Source organism: Triticum urartu, chromosome 6A, assembly GCF_056163025.1.
Source record: "Triticum urartu cultivar PI428250 chromosome 6A, HENAU_Tu73, whole genome shotgun sequence".
NCBI classification, from domain to species: Eukaryota; Viridiplantae; Streptophyta; class Magnoliopsida; order Poales; family Poaceae; genus Triticum; species Triticum urartu.
This window is the reverse complement of record NC_141878.1, coordinates 19,322,157-19,340,722: the sequence shown is the minus strand read 5'-3', so window position 1 is coordinate 19,340,722 and position 18,566 is coordinate 19,322,157. Positions and strand designations below refer to the sequence as shown.

Here is an 18,566-nt window from a genome sequence, read left to right as displayed (position 1 = left end):
CTTCATCTCCGGCAGACCCGAACGGTCTTAGTTGCACATGATGTACGTGATGGCGTTGCATGAAATGGCATCAAATTTTGCCCACCATGTGTGCATGCCCGATCAACCTGGACTTTTGAGCCTGATACAAGGGATCCGTCTCGGTCGAGAGTGCTGCTTCTTGGTGTTGGAATTGTTGAATGAAAATTTTGTAAGAAATAAAAAAATACTCGAGATATGAAAAAAATGAGGGATACTGGAGATATGAAATTGGTTAGTACGTAAACCCGATTTGCTACCACAGTGAGGGGATATATATTGGAGTTTTTATTTAACTTTTTTGACACTTGAGATATGTATTGCAGACTGCCATGCACGGGAGTTAGGTATAGCTGTCCCGCAAATAAAGGGAGTTAAGCTGCCAATATCCAGAGAAAGAAATAACAGAAACCCATCGTACTACTAATACGCTCGATCTAATCTCCCTCCAGTTTCCGCCGCCGCCGTTTCCACGACGTCCTCCAGAAAGTTGCCTGTGTGACACTGCATAGTTCGTTCATGGAGCATCTCTCTTATCATCCACCACCACGGAAGACACCACGAGGGAACCCGCCACCACCGCCATCAGTGAACCCGTCACCTGCGAACCAGCCATCAGCGAACCTGCCACCACCGTCATCAGCCAACCTGCCACCAGCGAACCAGCCATCAGCGAACCCGCCACCTGCGAACCAGCCACCACCGCCATCAGCGAACCCGCCACCACCTCCATCAGTGATGCCGCCACCACCGCCAGCAGCCAACCCGCCACCTGCGAACCAGCCAGCACAGAACCTGCCACAAAGGTACCCGGCACCAAGGAATCCGCCACCTCGGAACACGAATGACAAGGCGAAGTCAACAACAGCACAAGGGAAATCACAAGCAAAAAGGAACACTGTAAGGAAATTCAGTACCTGATCAATATTACGGCAGAGTATTCTGTTACGTAGATGTGCATATTATATCAGAGTATTTCGTTTCTTAGATTTGTATATTAGAGCAAAGTATTTTGTTTCGTAGGTTCTGACAGATTAATATCCAAGCCTATGTTTCCCAAAGTATTTTTGGACTATTTAGTCCTTATTTCATAGTTGTCAGATGTGCAATCAAACTTGGGTTGAAGGAATTGTACAGTAAAGATGCATGGTTAACTGCTACTATATTTGTAATAATACTAATTGATATCCTTTTTGATCCAATGATCAGGAAACACAAGTCTGTTCCATTGTAGCATATCATGGAATTACTAAAGATTTCACTGCAGACCAGATAAAAGCCATAGAAGAGGTCGACCTAGATGGCCTACTGAGGATCCTTCCTATCAAAATTCATCGGAACATGTGCAGATCAATAGCGGAGCTATACGACCCCACCTGTGACGCCTTCATCATTGATGGGGAACCACTGTCGATAACCACACGGGATGTGGAGCACATATTTGGTATACCTACAAGGGAGATAGGGGTTGAACCCGAAGGAATAGAAGTGAACCGGGCATACAGTGTCTCCCGAGAATATGGAGAGCGGAGAATACAAATTGCAGAGCTGCAGAATATGTTAAAATCACATATAAAGACAAACACACATGGAATAGAGTTCCTCCAAACCTTCATTTTATATTCAATTGGGATCATACTGTGCCCAACAACTCAAAGATATGTTAGCTCAACTTATGTGCCGCTTGTGCAGACAAAGGAAAGTATCAAGGCCATAAACTTTGCGAAGCTCACACGTGATCATCTAATGAAGTGTATTATCAAGTATAATGAAGCGAGAAAAAATCCTGAAAGAACAGCACTCCAGGGTACAGTCAACCTTGAGGGGAACCTTCCCTTGCTGCAGGTTGACCCTCACACTAATCATATAGATGTATGATTGTAGCACAATATTGTACAATGACTAACGTCCACATTTTGCAGTTTTGGTTCTGGGAGAAGCGTCGTCTAGATAGATTAGACAGAACAATTGATTACAGCAAACGAGATAGACCACTCGTCCAATACTGGGACGAGCTGAAGGTGCGCAAAGTCTGTGCTATTTTTGATAAGCACGGCCTTGAGGCCGGAGAGGTACATAAATTACGTATTGTACAACATTTGTATTTATTCTTCCATATTTATTTTCATTATAAAATAGGAACCAATTTCATCAATTTATTTCAGACCGTACATGACCTAAAGGAGCCATGGGAGGTACCAAGGTCGCCGACACCTGAGTTGTTTGATGAATTGCCACCGACAGATTCAAAGGTAATTTGTTATTCTTCAGTTTTGTACTTCTTCGTGCACCAAAGGGTTAATAATTTTCTCATTAATATGCCTATAGATGGTGATGAAGCTTCATGATCTCGTTTGCCGAGTGAGAAGAGACTTGATGGAGCAGCACCTTCAGACCCGCGTACAAATGTTGCGCAAATTCAGGCACCTAGAGCAGGAAAATGCAAATATGAGGAACTGGCTATACACAAACCTGAACGGCAATGTAAGTTCCCTACCATCCAAACACGCACTTAATCACTCTTTCCTTCCTATGTACAAAATAATGACAACTAGGTACCTATGCAGGACTATTGGAGCCGACCAGAATACGAGTACAATGACAGCGACAAATTTGTTGCGTCGCCCCTTCATGGCCGTGACTTGGCCTCAGACTTTGATGTAATTTAGTAACTATATTTATTATATGAGTTATTTTTCTCATTTTACAATCTCCTCCCTACCACTTGCAGGGTGCTTAGGATGACATCACTAGTGAGCAAAACTTCCAGGGTGCTCAAGATGACATCACTAGTGACAAAAACTTGCAAGCTGCTCAGGATGACATCACTACTGTGCAAAAGGAGTTTGAGAGAGACGATGCATGAAAATCAGACGTAAGTAAGTATATTAATTGTGCGAGTCACTATTTTTTTATTAAATCTCCTACCTTGGATACGCAGGGAACAGGAGGGTCTACAATGAGAGGGCAGAAGAAGAGAGACAGGAAATCCGCATTTGCAAATAATGAGGATTTTATTTATTTTGATGAACCCAAAAAACCTAAAAGAGGCAAGAAAACTCCGAAAGACATGAGTACTCCCAGAACAGGAACGGATGATGCTCCAGATGAGAAGATTGTTGAAGAGGTCATTGACTATGTCAATACGTCCCCCTCTTCGAAAGTGTTGGTACAAATTGATGAAATTCATCTATATCGCGCTGATCTTAGATGCTTGACAGCACCAACCTTTCCAAGTAGTACGGACGGATGGCTGCAATGCAAGGTATGTGCTAACATCTTAAATAGTTAACAAATTGTTATTTTCTATTTCGATTCCTTACTGCTTTGCGATTCAGATCTTGGATGCAGCCATAACATGGGTACGCCACATGCGCCCCAATTCAGATGTACGGGCCGACGGGAATATCTTCCTAGAGAGAGCATCAGTAAGCGGTGTGCTAGTCAGAGACGGAAGTGTTCCAAGTTATACCCATGCTTTACGGAACAAAACGTCTACTAGTACTTTAGGAAAAAAGTACCTTTCCCATGATATGGTAAGTCACAGTAGTCTAAGTCAATTACTAAATGGTACATAACTAATTATGTCTAAAATGCAGGTTTCTCTTCCTGTGAATATGATGAATAAGCATTGGTACGTGGCGGTTGTCAATGCCAAAAAAAGAGCAGTGCAAGTTCTGGATTCGATGCCATCACCAATAAAACAGTTTAAGAAAGGCCACCCGGAACTAGAAAACATGGTACATTTTTCAATGCTTAGTAACTACATACCGAGAGTTAATTCTCATATTATATGTCTTATGCTTCTTAATTTATTATAGCTCAAAGGCATGCAACTCCATATGGAAGCAGCATATCGGCATGGTGGCCGAAAAGTCGATACTTGGAAGGATTTCAACATCAGCACTTGGAAAGTTCAAGTTATCAAAAACATACCACAACAGAAAGACAGGTACTGTACACATCACTTAAAATCACACATTTAGTATTCATAGTAAAAAAATATTTATAACAATCCATATGATTGCAGCATGTCATGTGGGCTTTTTGCGGTAAAGAATATGGAAAAGTTTACAGGCAACAATCTAGATGGAGCCTACACAGCGGTACGATGTCCACACTTAATTTAACCATACCATTCCCGTTGTTACAACTATAAGACCGACTCAACCTATTACGCAGGATGACATCCCCGGGTTCAGGAAACAACTCACTGCCCTCCTAGTGAAGTCTCCACTGAACATGAAAGGACGGCGAAATGGCGAGGACTAAGATAGTGAAAGTCGTGAAGGAAGGATGAAGAGAGCTGAATGCTGTTACAATTTGCTACTTTTTCTAGAATAAAATTTGGATTATGATTTGTTTAAACTTTACGCTTGTATTTTTGAAGTTCTGATTGAACTTTAGAAAGTTTTACAATTTAGAATTTGCCACTTTGAACCATCCACTTGTAGGATTGCAGCTTACTTTGGGAGATGAACTAAATTTGTCTATGAACTATTGCATTTCTAGGCTTTCTGTAATGCTCTATCATGTATTTTAAAACGCATGCCTTGGGCAAGCTTCCATATCACCACCCTTCTCCACACAAGGCATGTTCAAGTCATAAGCTAGTGTTGGTGTTGCTGTAATTCGTATGGTCAATCAGGTAATCAGTGGGAACAGATACAAAGTGGGAACAGATGTTGTGAATAAAATGTTGTAGACATCATTACAAAGTGGGAACAGATACTGCAACGATGAATTTATGTTTACCTGCTAGTACAAACCAATCATTACTTTCTGCATTTCACCATATCAGTGTTGCATTGCCTAGCCAAGCTCGTAGCTTTGTCGCATGACCAGCGTGTTACCGAGCCATGCTCTTAGCTGCGCCGCCTGGTCCAGCTCTGGAGCCGCCCCCTTCTCCTTGCTCACGCAAGTAACCTAGCAAGGTCTCAGCCTGCAAATCACACAACTGAACATATAAGTGGCTACGAAATTCAGGAACAAGTTTTAGCTTGATCTAAACTAAATAGAAGGCAGTCATGGGGTGCGATCCCTATTTTTGAATCATTTAGTCATGACAAAGTAGACAGACTCAACTGGAGAAACTTATAATTATAAAGCACGTACATGAGTATTTCAGTGGGAAATCTCAAGCACATGGTTTCGCACAGAATTTTAAGTTTGATCGGTTTCTAGTGACAGCAAGCATTGTTTGACCTGGAGGCCTCTTTGACTTGTAGGACAGAGAGCACTCATCCTCCTGTACTTGCAAGGTTTAGCAGATCCTGGACTGTAATTAATAAGTGTGAAGTTAAACAAGTGAATATCTCGGCCATGTGAACTGAATGTACAAGTCAACACCTTCTTGATCAGTACTAGCATGACAAAATACGCGTCGATTTGGGTATTTTTGAAGACCAGAGAGAAGAAATCTACCAAACACTCAAGTACATGCACGCTCTAACTGACGAATTCATTCGACACTGTTCAGTCACAGTTGCATCACAAGCTCAAACCTTAGACTGATATGTCAATAAGTACTCATACCAATCGCCAATTGTTGCAAATAGAATAAAACAAGAATTTTGGGACGAGGGAGTATATACTAACAGTCAGTATTTCTAATCAAGCAACCAATTTCAAAAAAATAGATGGCAGGAAAAATATGTTCAAAATACTTAGTAATTGTCTACGGAAAAAAAAAATCTTAATGATTGGCTTTCCATCTCAGGTACTCAACCATGTGGTGTACTACCATGAGCCACAACTCAGGCTACATATTACACAGGTGTTGATCAATCCTAAAGTATTATTGTTGTTCAGATCAACGATAAAAATAATTACTTGAAAACCCTCTTCTCATAAAAAGCACTGAAAACCAGAGTATGCACGATATCCCTCCAACAGGATTTTCTTGGTATGAAGATCAATTAATGACAGGAAAAAATGACACGGTGCAAACCTATATATAGAGGTACCTCATTTAGTATCACAAATAGGGAAGGCCCTGCTAATTACAATGTACATACATGGCCCCAAATTTCAGATGTGACATGAAGAAACTGCACGCACCCAAGACTGAAAACTACAGAAAAAACTTCGAAGAAGTCATGAAGAGACATTTTCCAAGTATGGAGTTTTCTTAGAGCAGAAACAAATGGAAGAAACATAGCAAGAGAGAGGCTCCAATGAACATCATTCTGTTTTCTACAGAATGCATTATATAGTATATCACAGATTCAAGAAATAACTATAGAAGATGGAGCTGAGCTGCTTCGTGATGCTTTTCGTCCATTTGCTGCTGGAGCCCGAGAGTGAGAAGGGAGGATAGCACATCCAAGAGCTGGAGTACGAAAAACTGATCACCAACAGATAATAAAATTCAGACACTAAAAAAGGTGTATGTATTTTGTGAGGAATGGTATTAGAGGTAGGCAAATACTGAACGACAACTATTCAAATTGGAAGTATTTTGCAAGAAATGGTACTGCATAATGGAAGTCGAACAACACCACCTCTGTTCTATAACTTCAGCAATAAGGTTTTTCTTTATTCAGAGATGTACATGTGTACTTGTACAATCAACGGCAAAATACATGTCGTAGTAGGTACAACTACTGCTCTAATAATCTCTCATACTACGTGCTCGTGCTATGAAATATATATTTCTCAGAAACTACTACTGGAATTAAGCAAATCACATCCAATTTCAGCCTAAGATTTGCAAGGAGGATTAGAACGTATACCTAGAGCTTGGCACGAGCAGAGCCGGACTGTGAGAGCGCAATATTGAAATTGCCGACGCGGCCAACTGGGTTCGGGCGGCGCGTGCTGCCGGAGGGGAGGTCGGCCCAAAGCTCCGGCGTGGGCCGTCGGCAGGGGAGCTCCATGGAGAAGACGAGGCGAGAGAAGTCGGGGGTGAGTGCCGGCCTGTCCCGGAGCACGACGGGGTCCAGGGGAGCAGCGGCGTCGGGGGACGGCGAGTCCTCCTCGAGCGCCTCAAATGGCAGGCCCTCGCCGGCGGCGGCCGGAAGGGGTGAGCGCAGGCCTGTCCCGGAGCGCGACGGGGTCCAGGGGAGCAACGGCGTCGGGGGACGGCGAATCCTCCTCGAGCGCCTCAAATGGCAGGCCCTCGCCGGCGGCGGCCGGGAGCCTATTGAGCGCGGTGGAGAACGAAGGAGCGCCTCAAATGGTAGGCCCTCGCCGGCGGCGGCCGGAACCCTAGAGCGCGGTGGAGATCGGGGCCAAACGATGGGGACGAAATCGGATTTTTTTTTGAGGGGAGGGAACGAAATTGGATGGGGAGGGCGGGGTGGGCTAGTTGGACACGAGGGACGGAAGGGCCTGTTCGACACGCGGCCGGGCTGATTACCTCTGTCGATTTTTTCTTCCCAAAATGCCCTCAGGATATCTATACTGGAGGACGGGAGCTCACCAGTGCATGGTCTACCGCTCGCGAGAACTGGAGCAGTATATGTCACCACACACCGTACGATTTCATGATCTGACGGTCAGAATTTACCCCAGGATACCATAAAAGAGCTCTAGATGATAGATTGCTTAAATGCTTAATCATTGATCTATCAATTTATTTTCTCATGTTACGCATCGAAGAAATAGATGAGGATGCTTGGGCATGCCTGCGTCCGCTCAAGAAACCAATCAGACTATATTGTCTTTTGTGATTAACATTTATATGATCTAATACTGATTGTGCTTCTCAGACACGACGAGCGACGGCAACAAATCGTCGAAGATGGAGCCATCCCACGATTTGATCGCCTGCATCAAGCGGCGCTCACTCTGGCATGGACGCCTACCGGCCTACGGCACAACGGCTCCAGCACCCGGGCTGACGAAGCGGTCTTCCATCCAAAACGTCGCGTACGGCGATGGCTAACGGCGGCCATCTCGCGTGGTGACGCGCTCTGGTAGAGAAGCGAACGCGGCGAGGGCGCTCGAGCCTGCGATCTCCTGGCAGCGGCCTGCGGCGTCCTCCGCGGCTAGTGACTCCGAGCGGCCACGGCCCATGGGCAGCGTTCACTTTGCGCCGACACCCGCGGTGGTGACTCCGTGTCTCCCAACGTGGCCTGCAGCCTCGGCCTCGACGCCCGGCTTCCACTGCCGCTAGTGGTGGTGGCAGCCAACGTCCTGCGCGACGCTGCCCGGCCCTCGGTGCAGTGGCACGGCCAAGAATGGTGGCTCAAGGGAAGGCCTACGGCCGGAGCCATGCCTGGCGGCTCCCTACAGCGGCGCGGCTTCGTCCCCAAGAGGCAGGCGGCGAGGCGACGGAGCGCGGAAGCGGGCAGCCATCCCGCGCGCTGACGCATAATCATCAAGGCTTGGTGGCACGGCGCCCTAGGCCAGCGACGGTGGTCAACGACGGCCTCCCCAGGCGTCGCGGCCTCCTAAAGGCCGGTGGTACGGCGAGCCTGTCCTGACCGCTGGCGGCGGTTACCAAAATCCCCTCGTGGGATGGAACCGACAGGAGAAGGATGGAAAATCCTATCATTTGGTGATTTTGCAAATCAGCCAAAGGATACTTTGATAATCCCGAAAAGTCCTTGTCATTTCTGGTTAGCCCTCAGGCTTACACAAACTTACAATAGAGCCATATGATGCTCGTTGGACATTGCAGTTTAGCCATGGGCTGACTGTTTTCGGCACTTTAACCATAAGGTTATTGTTATTTGCGTTTTATGCCACAGGCTTCAGAGCAAATATATACGATGGACCACCGGGTCTTGCTAAATTGCATAATAATTCATTATGCAATGTAAAATGACCGTTTGAGGCCCTAAGTCCTCATATATGTTGCACAAGTATGTCTATACTTCTGCATTTATTTGTATTACATGAGTAATACTGTTGCAAAGCAATATGTTGATTTCATTATTCGCATAGAATATGGAATTTGCTTGTAAGTTTGGAAACATGAGGTAGTGAAGTGTATGATACTGCCTCACTATGTCAAATTTACATTTGTCACAAGGAATCGACAAATGGTACCCACTGCTTAATTGCAGATTATCCAATGTTATTGTGAGGTCTATATTATGTCATTTTGACATAATGACTACCTTCAGTTCTGCACACAGCTTATGGATTGCATTATGGCAACGAATTAATTTCGTCCACAACTGCGAGGTCTACACCGCACCATGTGGTGATTACCTTCAATGTGTTTTTAATTAACATAAGGTTGTGAGATGCTCCATAAGAGTGAGGTCTACACTACTTAGTAGTGATTACCTCCATTTGTTGAAAGCAAAAATGAAGGCACAAAACTTATGACATAGCCATTATGAGGCCTACACTGTTGGTGCCTACCTTCATGATGTTCTTCCAAATACTTGTCAATTTCATAGCATTGGTTGTGACTATAGTGTCGCATACTCCATCAGGAGAGGAATCCAAGGCATTAGTGGCGCCTATGCTACATATTGTGCTATGAAGAGAATTATGCAAAACACTTGCATATTTGGTGATTACCTTCCATGCATACGCAACTTATGAGGTTCCATCATAGCTATGAATTAAGTTTCATGCACAACTGAGAGGTTCACGCCATTTTATGGTGATTACCTTCATGTGTTATAAATAACATAAGGTTGTGTAGGCTATGATCAATGGGAATTGTTCATAAGAGTGAGGCACCACTAGGTGGTCGACTACCTCTATGTGTTTTAAGTAAATTAAAGGTTTGTCCCTTTGAGGTGACTACCTTTACTTGGAAGATCCACACCACACTGTGGTGTTCTTCTGGAAGGCTTGCCCTATGGGTCACTAAGAATCACCATCACCATGATTATGCTTAGCCATGGAATTTTCATCCTACTTAATTTACTGAAGGTAAATTAATGCATGAGAATTTCATGCAACATATGGCTGACCTTTTTGGAAAGGAGATGCGATGAGATGACATTTTGTGGGAGTAACTATTTAAGATGGGTCATGGACATTAAAGATTTTGTTGACCTGGAGCCTTGTTTCCATAGAAACTCCACCTGCAGAAAATGTCATGGCTATTTATAAATAGCTAAGAATATGCATATTTGCATTTATGTACCATTGCAATGGCTCGGTTCTCAAACTGAGTATGTAATGGATGATGAATATCCATTTTCCCTTAGAGCCTCCATTGAGGCGAGATATATTGTTATAAGCATCACATGAATGATTATTCATTCATTGTCAGGACATCAAGTCCATTGAGCCTTATAATTATGTTGTCTTAAATCAACACTATGTTGAGATTATGTGATAAGGCGGCTTCAGATGTATGTCTGACTATAAGTCCTTATTGCACTTTACGTTCTCCTAGGATGGTAAAACAGAATATCATCTTTATTTCATGTTGCAATGCCTGAAATTCATGCTAGTGCTATTAGTACTAAGCAATAGTGGTTAGAGAACCGCGAGGAGTTGAACGTAAAGTGAAGGAAAAATGACAAGCAAAAATGGAGTGTATATCTCAAAAGGGAATGGATCATTTAATCTAAATGATCATAATGACAACTTTCAAGTTTTTCAAAGTGGTCGTTGTACGAAATGTCATACCAATGATTACCAATTGGTCAAGTATTGGGTTGAATCATACCACCGACTCACTAGAGGCAAATGATTTTAATGGGATAAGTTTGAAGTTCTACTTCAAAAGGAAACAATCAGAAAATATTCTGGCATGGTAGAAGGAGAATGGACTCCTCTACATTGATGATATGCTTGTGGAATGATATTCCAAAGATATTTTGGAGATCTCATGTAGTCTCCTAGTTATCCCTAAATATCATTAGCCTATAATTGTGCTACTACATATAGTATAAATTGCAACATCTTGTCCCTCGGACATGATAGTTGAGATAATTGAGTGTATGAGTCAGTTCATACTCAATCTTGTTGCATACATAATAATTTTTCCTCCTTTATCATCATGGTATTGGACGATTAGAGAAATTATTGACAATTCTGTTGGCCACAACTTGACAAGTTGCAATATTCCCAACAATCATCAGATTGTTTTATGCACTACATGTGACATTCAGGAATTAATTTTAAGGCACTCTCACCTTAAAATTTGAAATGAGCCAGTCAGTATTCTTGATTGAATACAAGAATATGTTTGGATTATTCAACCATTATCTGGGTTATCTTGGTACTTCATGGTGTTCATAGACGCATCTAGAAGATGGTCTTAGATGAGTATCATCCACACAAACCATGTGTTTACTGAATTAATTGCTCAAATTGACGAATTTAGAGCAAATTACCCTAACGTAGGATAATTCCATTGGAATGCAAATGTTGTTGAAGATTGATTCATGAGCATTCAATGGTTATATTCAGTATATAGTACATAACCATAATGGTTTGGCTTGATCTCTTATGAAAGAGATTCAATATTGCTTGGCCAATGTTGTAGAATTGTGATTTACCAACATTTTATTGATGGTAACATGCGGTCTCACACTCTGCATATTTGGTCTAAATAAGATCAAATGATACTGCACCCCCTTGCAGTTTGTACGTGGAAATAAGTGAAGTATTTCCCATCTGCGGTAATTCGGTTGCATACTGATATCACCACCCCAGCGTATATCATGGGCCTTCACATATGGTTGGGATCTATGTGAGGAATAACTATGGTATGATTGTTAATCCGTCGAATACCTTAACCCTATGAAGGGAGTTATTTGCAGCCCATACGCTGATTGCTTTTGCAATAAGAACATTTTCTGGCTTTAGGGGGAGATATGTACTACAAAGAATGCCAGGAAATGGATAATAAATGCCATAGACATTTTGTCCACGTACTTAAGAATCTGAACTTGAGGTTCAGGTTATGACAAATTTGCAGCATATTGCAAATAATCTGCCAAGTATATTTACTAATGACAAAGGTGTCACTATGGTCAAGTACTAGAGAGAGTGGAGGTACCTAATAAACCACTCGTCTTCCTATATGAGAGCAAGAGGGGGAGAATTCTAGTTGCATGAGATTAAGTTCTCATATGTTTCACTGGAAACAGAGGAGATTGACCCCTCGATCAGTAAATATGATTCAACCTTGGGTTGAATGACACCTGAGGGATGCGCGGCATCCAAAGTCCAACACATATGTGCACACATTTTTAGGTGTTGGGACATCGAAACACCTTGACTCCGTTGTCGTGGGAAATCACAAGGAGTGAAGAGGCATAATAAGAATTCCACGATGATATTGATTCATGAGAATCGTATATGAGAAAGTCTACATATGTCGACATAAAATTTTTCTCGAGAATTGCTAGAATCCTTTTGGGCCCTGAACCAAATCCATTGAGAGTGTTGTTGCACTTATATTGGTTCAAATGAAAGGAAGCAACTAAGGAAGAGTGGCACTCGCTCATCAAGAGAGAGGTATTTACCATTGTAAAACCTGCTCCTCATAAGTATCTTCTAGAGGGAAGAGAAGTGAATTTTCATTTGGAATGAAAATAAATGAGGTGGTGAGAAAGCGAGGCTTGTAGCACAAGGGTTTTTGCAGAGACCCGACATCGGTTACGATGTAGCATGCCTTCTTGGTATGAGTGGAATTATGTTTCGATACTGAATGTTAATGGCAGTACAGATCCATACGGTTGATGTATGTAATGTCTACATACTCCCATGGGTCAATTAATTTGGATGTATATATTGAAGTCATTGAATGACTCAATATTCTGAATCCAAAGGTAAATCGCAACATGCATGTGTGAAACTTCTGAAGTCATTCTATGACTTGAAGTAGTCGGAGAATTGTGTGGTGCAACCGACTAAGTGAGCTATTCCTTGACAAGGATTACTCTCATACTAATGATTGTTGACGTGTATTCATGAAAAAATCTTGGATTGGATTTTACATCACCTTAATTTGTGGTGTCGGTGATCTTATCATCAAAGTCTATATAAGACATGAAATACACACAATCATGTTAAGACGGATATTTGGGTTAAACCAAATTATGCTAAGTTTATGACTTGAGCATATCCCCCTAAGATATCAGTCTTCATATATCCGAAATTATTGGAGAAGTTCAATATGGATATATTATATCAAAGACACATATGGTCATATTATATCTAATATGGGACATGGATCCTTGAGACATAGGGGAGATGGTGAAGTGATAGTGAGGCATGAATTGCCATATCTAAATACCATCGAAGCACTCATATATCTTGCAAAATATGTCAGGCCTGACACTATAGTTTTTGGCAATTTATTGAGAGTGCAAATTCCCCAAAAGGTATAAGGTTTGTGTAAGGAATATCCTGGGATATATCCAGGGCACAAAGGGTCTTGATCAATTCCATCCGGAAAATCAAGATGGGACCATGGTTTGATATATTGATAATGGCTAATTATCTGATCCCACAATGCCATATCAAAGACTGGGTTTGCTGGAAGAGTATTTTGCGGGAAGTCTTCAGAATAGACTCTAAACGAGTCCTTCCAGTGATCATTCTATTTCATTTGAAGCATCAGAAAATGTGGATGACTTCATAGAATGATTGGCCACATGTGAAATCATGTGGAGATTATCATTATCTACCAAGATAATGTCACTTGTATTGCTTATGGGTTATATTTATCCTTGTGAATTACATAAATGTAAGAGGATAATATGCAAACAGATTATTGTGATATTCACAATATCTATATGAATGTTTACATTCCAGAACTAGGTTCGTGGAATTGGTATGAGATATTCTTGAGGTTTGCAAAGTTCAGGGGGAGTAAAATCCCAAGTTATAACCCGTTGGTGATCCTCAAATCACTCATATTGTATTCTCTTTCCCTTTATGAGTTTTCCATGATGGTTTCTCATATAAGGTTTTTAACGAGACAATATAAATACAAGTGCGGATATATGCCATATTGGTTTCTCCTTATATTTTTTCCCACTGGGTTTTAAAGGAGTTTTCGATGGCATATGATTATAAGGTTTCTTCTCAATTTTTCCCACAGGGTTTTGGAGGAGTTTTCAGTTTGCAATATACATATGACGAATTGATCAAGGGGGAGTGTTGAGAAATAAAAAACATGTGATCAATTGTATGGGAGGGATGCCTCCCAGGAAGTGTCTGTTGGGGAAGAGGTGTCTCCCCAACACACCCCTTCACCATGTATATAAATGGGTCTTCCACATTGCAATGGAACTAGTGGGTTATTTGTGTCTCTTCTTTGTCTCTTTTACTTTGATACTACAATAGATATGTTGCAGATTTCTTCAAAGTCCATGACCTCTGTATGCTGATTGCGCCCGTGTAGTATATACTCCTAATTTCTTCTGTATCATGTATATGCCAATTGTTTCCCGTACTGTGTGCACAGCGATTGTGCTCTAGCACTAATATAAATTTTGGATTCATAATTGCAGCCTGTCATTAAGTTGCCACGAAACTATAACCAATAAGGATTGTGACATTGGTTATAGTTTCGTGGCAACTTAATGACAGGCTGCAATTATAACTGTAGCACCTATTTGCAAAACCTAAAACTAGACACATTCAGTATTTGAGAAGCTAATTCCATCATTCAGTATTTGGAGTAGGTGCTACAGTTATAATGAAACAGCTGGATTCTTGTACTTGTGGCCTATATACACTAACTATTTTAGATACCTGATACTGCAGCTGAAGTATGAAGTCTCAAAAGAAAAAGAAACATAACATTAAGTTGTTCACCAGCAATGCACAAGGAAACTGGAAAGCACATAGATGATCGCGCTGGTAGAAAGGACTTAAATTAATAGTTCAAGCACATGTCTTGGTTTCTCCCTGCAGTCAGGTACTGAAGAAAAGCTCAAACACACGATGAAATGGCAGAAAAGAAGAAGCCAACAATTAACCTTCCCTAAACAGGAGTTCTCGGGATCCAATCGAAGTTTCTGAGATGCAACACGGAACACGTCAGATCCTCACAGATCTTCCTCTCAAGTCTCAACAACATGTATATAACCTCCTTCAGAAACTTACATTGATCTATAGAAAACCCATCTTGATCTTTTGTGTTTTGCCAATACATAAAATTCTCGCTAAATTTGAAAATGCCATTTTCTTCTCCCGTTACAAATTTGCAATGCACGTGCATGTTTGCTAGTGAATTACTGATCAGTTTGGGGGCAAAGGGAACCATGTCAAGGACCATGGACCGGCATGTGATACCGCTGTCTTGGCCAGCATCTCTGTGGGTAATGGCGCCACGGTCTGGTCTATGATATTGTACACGCCGCAACAGAGATGATCGTCCTCGGCCTTTACCTCCCATGCAGGGTGAGTGCTGAGCTTAATCTCTCTTACAAAGTAGACGCAGTCTTCCTGAGCTCCAACTCCAACCGCACAGCCATCAACAGAAGCTGGGAGCGCGAAAGAGCATTCTAGGCTGACAAAAAGAGCATGCCCCTTCAACCTATCAACCTTCCTCCAACGTCCATGGCCGCAGTCCGAGTCCAGGTCCATTGCCTCGAAGACCTTGAGCCACCGAGTCCGGATTCGTTTATTAGAGACGCGGTCCACTTCGATCTCCCGTTCAACCATGAGCAGCCGGTCACCGGACACGACCAGGTAGTAATAGCGCTTGTAGACCCCGTCCGAGAAGCAATCTGTTGTGGTGCCTGGTATACAGCATTGGACGGATGGTTGGTGCTGGTGGTGCTGCAGGCCCGACCGCAAGTCCAGGACATGGAGCTCCCGATGACGAATGATGCGGTGCGCATCCGGCGAAGTCCAACCGGTGAGCATGTAGAGCTTGCCTTTGAAGAGTGCCATGTCATCGACAATCACTGGACGCAGCTTAATGGAGCCTACTTGCGGCCGCGGCTCGCGGGCAAAGATGTGCAATCGGGAGTAGTTGCCGCTTGAAACGACGAACATGTTGTCCGAAACCACGATCTTGCGGATGTTGTACGGGACGAGGTAGAGGGGATTCAATCTTGTCATCTGAAACCAGAGGATGTCGTGGTCGACGTGTTGCGGGGTCGTCTCCCCGGTGAGAGGGTTCATGAGGGAGCAGCCACCGTCGTCGTGCACCAGGAAGAGCATGCCGCCGGTGGAGACACAGCTGGCTACATTGGGTGGGATGGCGGGCAGGCGGTGGACAACGCCATCGGGGAGGCTGAGGAAGGTGCCGTCGCGGAGGGCGAGCCATGGCAGCAGCGGGGGCAGGTCGCTCGCCGCGGAGCGCCACGGCCGGCACACCGCGCGGAGGCGGACGCGGTCGGCGTGGGATGGCACGCGCAGGACCACCAGCCGCAGCAACTCTGGCGGGAGGTCCGGCCATGGGAGGTCCGGCCATGGGCTGCCGGCCTCTTGAGGTGGTGGCGTGCTCTTACTTGACCCAACGACGGCGATCGGGATTAGCTTCGCTGCCATGGCCGCCTTCTTCTAGCACGGGAAGGTGTGAAGGGTTTCGGAAGGTACCTGCACGGCTGGACATGGGTCGTTCGATCGGCCAGCGTATTTATGTAACCCGAATTCATTTGGCAACTTATGGTGGTTTATGGCATATAAATCGTTCCCTTCCTAACTTATTGTTTTACAAACCGCCATTCATATTAGGGTATTTGTAAATTCCGAACGTTCTGATTATGTCATCAGATCCGAATGACCTGGACCTCGTCCATTCTGGATCGGACGTACCTAGCGCGTCGCGCGATAACTTCGAGCGTTAACGACGCGGCCGTGCTAAGATCCGCCTCTTGCGCGCAGCCAAGCGCTCGCGCCTGATGGGAGTCGAGCCCCTGACCTGCTGGTTGAGATCGTATTGCGCCACCACCTAGGCTACAGTTTTTATTGTGTTTTTAAATCAGGTTAGTCGACATTTATACTTTACACCACCGCAAGAAAAAACAATGATGCTCTTAGCGAGGGGCACATCTATATGACCAAGTTTCTTTTCGAAGAATCGATGCATAGAATTTGAACTTCGGTCGTTGTCTCGTGTAAATATATTATCATTTTATGTAACGAAATATGTATGTGGCAGATTGCAAAAACTACCACATGCATCCAGCATCGTCAGATCCGATCCGCACCCGCATGTGCCTCCCTAATTTTCGCGCCTCCCGATGTTTAGAAGATCCGATCGCCGCGCCCGCCTCGCCCTTCCGATTTCCTTCCTTCTTTAGTTTTTGATTTTCGGGCAAAAATAGTGCTTGCAATGGGATTTGATCTTTGGTCTGCATGTAATCAATGCAGGGAGCTGACCATCTCACCTACAACTTATTGTTGAACAAGCTAAGGAAAAATACGGTTTTGACATGTTTTGCCTTTAATATGTTAGCACAGAAAATCTTTTCGTTTCACCTATCAAACCCAACACATAAACTTTTCCCGTGGTAAATTCTCCATCACCACCATGATAACTAACGCACCACCAATATGATAACTTTTGTATACCACACATTACATTATGTGTAAGAGCATGGTCATATAAGCACCGGAGGCGTGATAACTTTGGTGAAAGCATCGTGGTAACTTTGATCATTGGGGAAGAAATTTGTTGAACACCCCCCCCCCCCCCCCAACCCTTCGGTAATTTCAGTAAATAGCATGATAACTTTCACGCCATAGACCTGATAATTTAGATACAAACATCATCGTACCTTTAAACATTGGAGAAGAAAAACATGAAAATATACCCGATAATTTCTATGTAAATAGATGATAATATACGTAGCTCACATCTGATAACTGAGATAGAAACACCATGGTAACTTCGACCATAGGGATGAAAATTATTGAAAAGATACTCCGGTAACTTATGTGTAAATAGCACGGTAGTATACCTCCCTCCCCTGATATTTTTCTGTGTAATAGCATGAAAACATATGCACTGCGATAACTAAACACCATGATAAGTTTTGACCCATGGGGGAAATTTTTGCTGAAATATACCCCTGATAAATTTTGTTTAAATAGCATGATTTTTTAAGCATGGCGGGCTTGATAGGTTACCTAGAATCACCATGATAACTTTTTGACCCGAGGAAAAGTTGTTCAAAACATTCCCGATAAATATTTTTGTGTAAATAACATGATAATACAAGCACCCATAACCGATAACTTACATATAAGCATCATGGTAACTTTTTACCAAAGGAAAAGAAAGTTGTTAAAAACATACACTCGCCTCGCGGGGCCTCTTGGATAAACACAACACATGGTGTGCCACGGGAAAATCACATAATATTTAGTGTCATGAGGGGCACACGTGCTTGTGAGTTGGTTGGGAAAAAAACGGTCCACTTTGACCCGCTATAGGCATGATAAGTTAAGTTACGCAAAAATTTCGTTGTAATTTTTTACCTATGGAAAAAGCTACTGAAACACACCCGGGTTTTTAGGTATAAGTACCATGATAATATACGAACCGTAGAATCAGTAACTCATGTACAATCCCCCATGGTAACTTTGACCGGAGGAGGTTGATGTAAACATACCTTGATAATTTATGTGTTAGTACCACGGTATATTACGCATCGAGGAGCTGAATAACTTGTGTATAAAACACAGTGGTAACTTTGAAAGAGGGTGTA

The 18,566-nt window shown here is 43.0% G+C and overlaps 1 protein-coding gene across 1 annotated transcript; it reads right to left on the bottom strand.

Moving 5' to 3' along the window:
* Positions 1–15,141: 15,141 nt before the first annotated feature.
* LOC147963323 (uncharacterized) lies at positions 15,142–16,401 on the bottom strand. Its single transcript, XM_087529545.1, has one exon. The coding sequence runs from the start codon at positions 16,399–16,401 to the stop codon at positions 15,142–15,144; it is 1,260 nt and encodes a 419-aa protein (XP_087385671.1).
* Between the last annotated feature and the right edge of the window lie 2,165 nt (positions 16,402–18,566).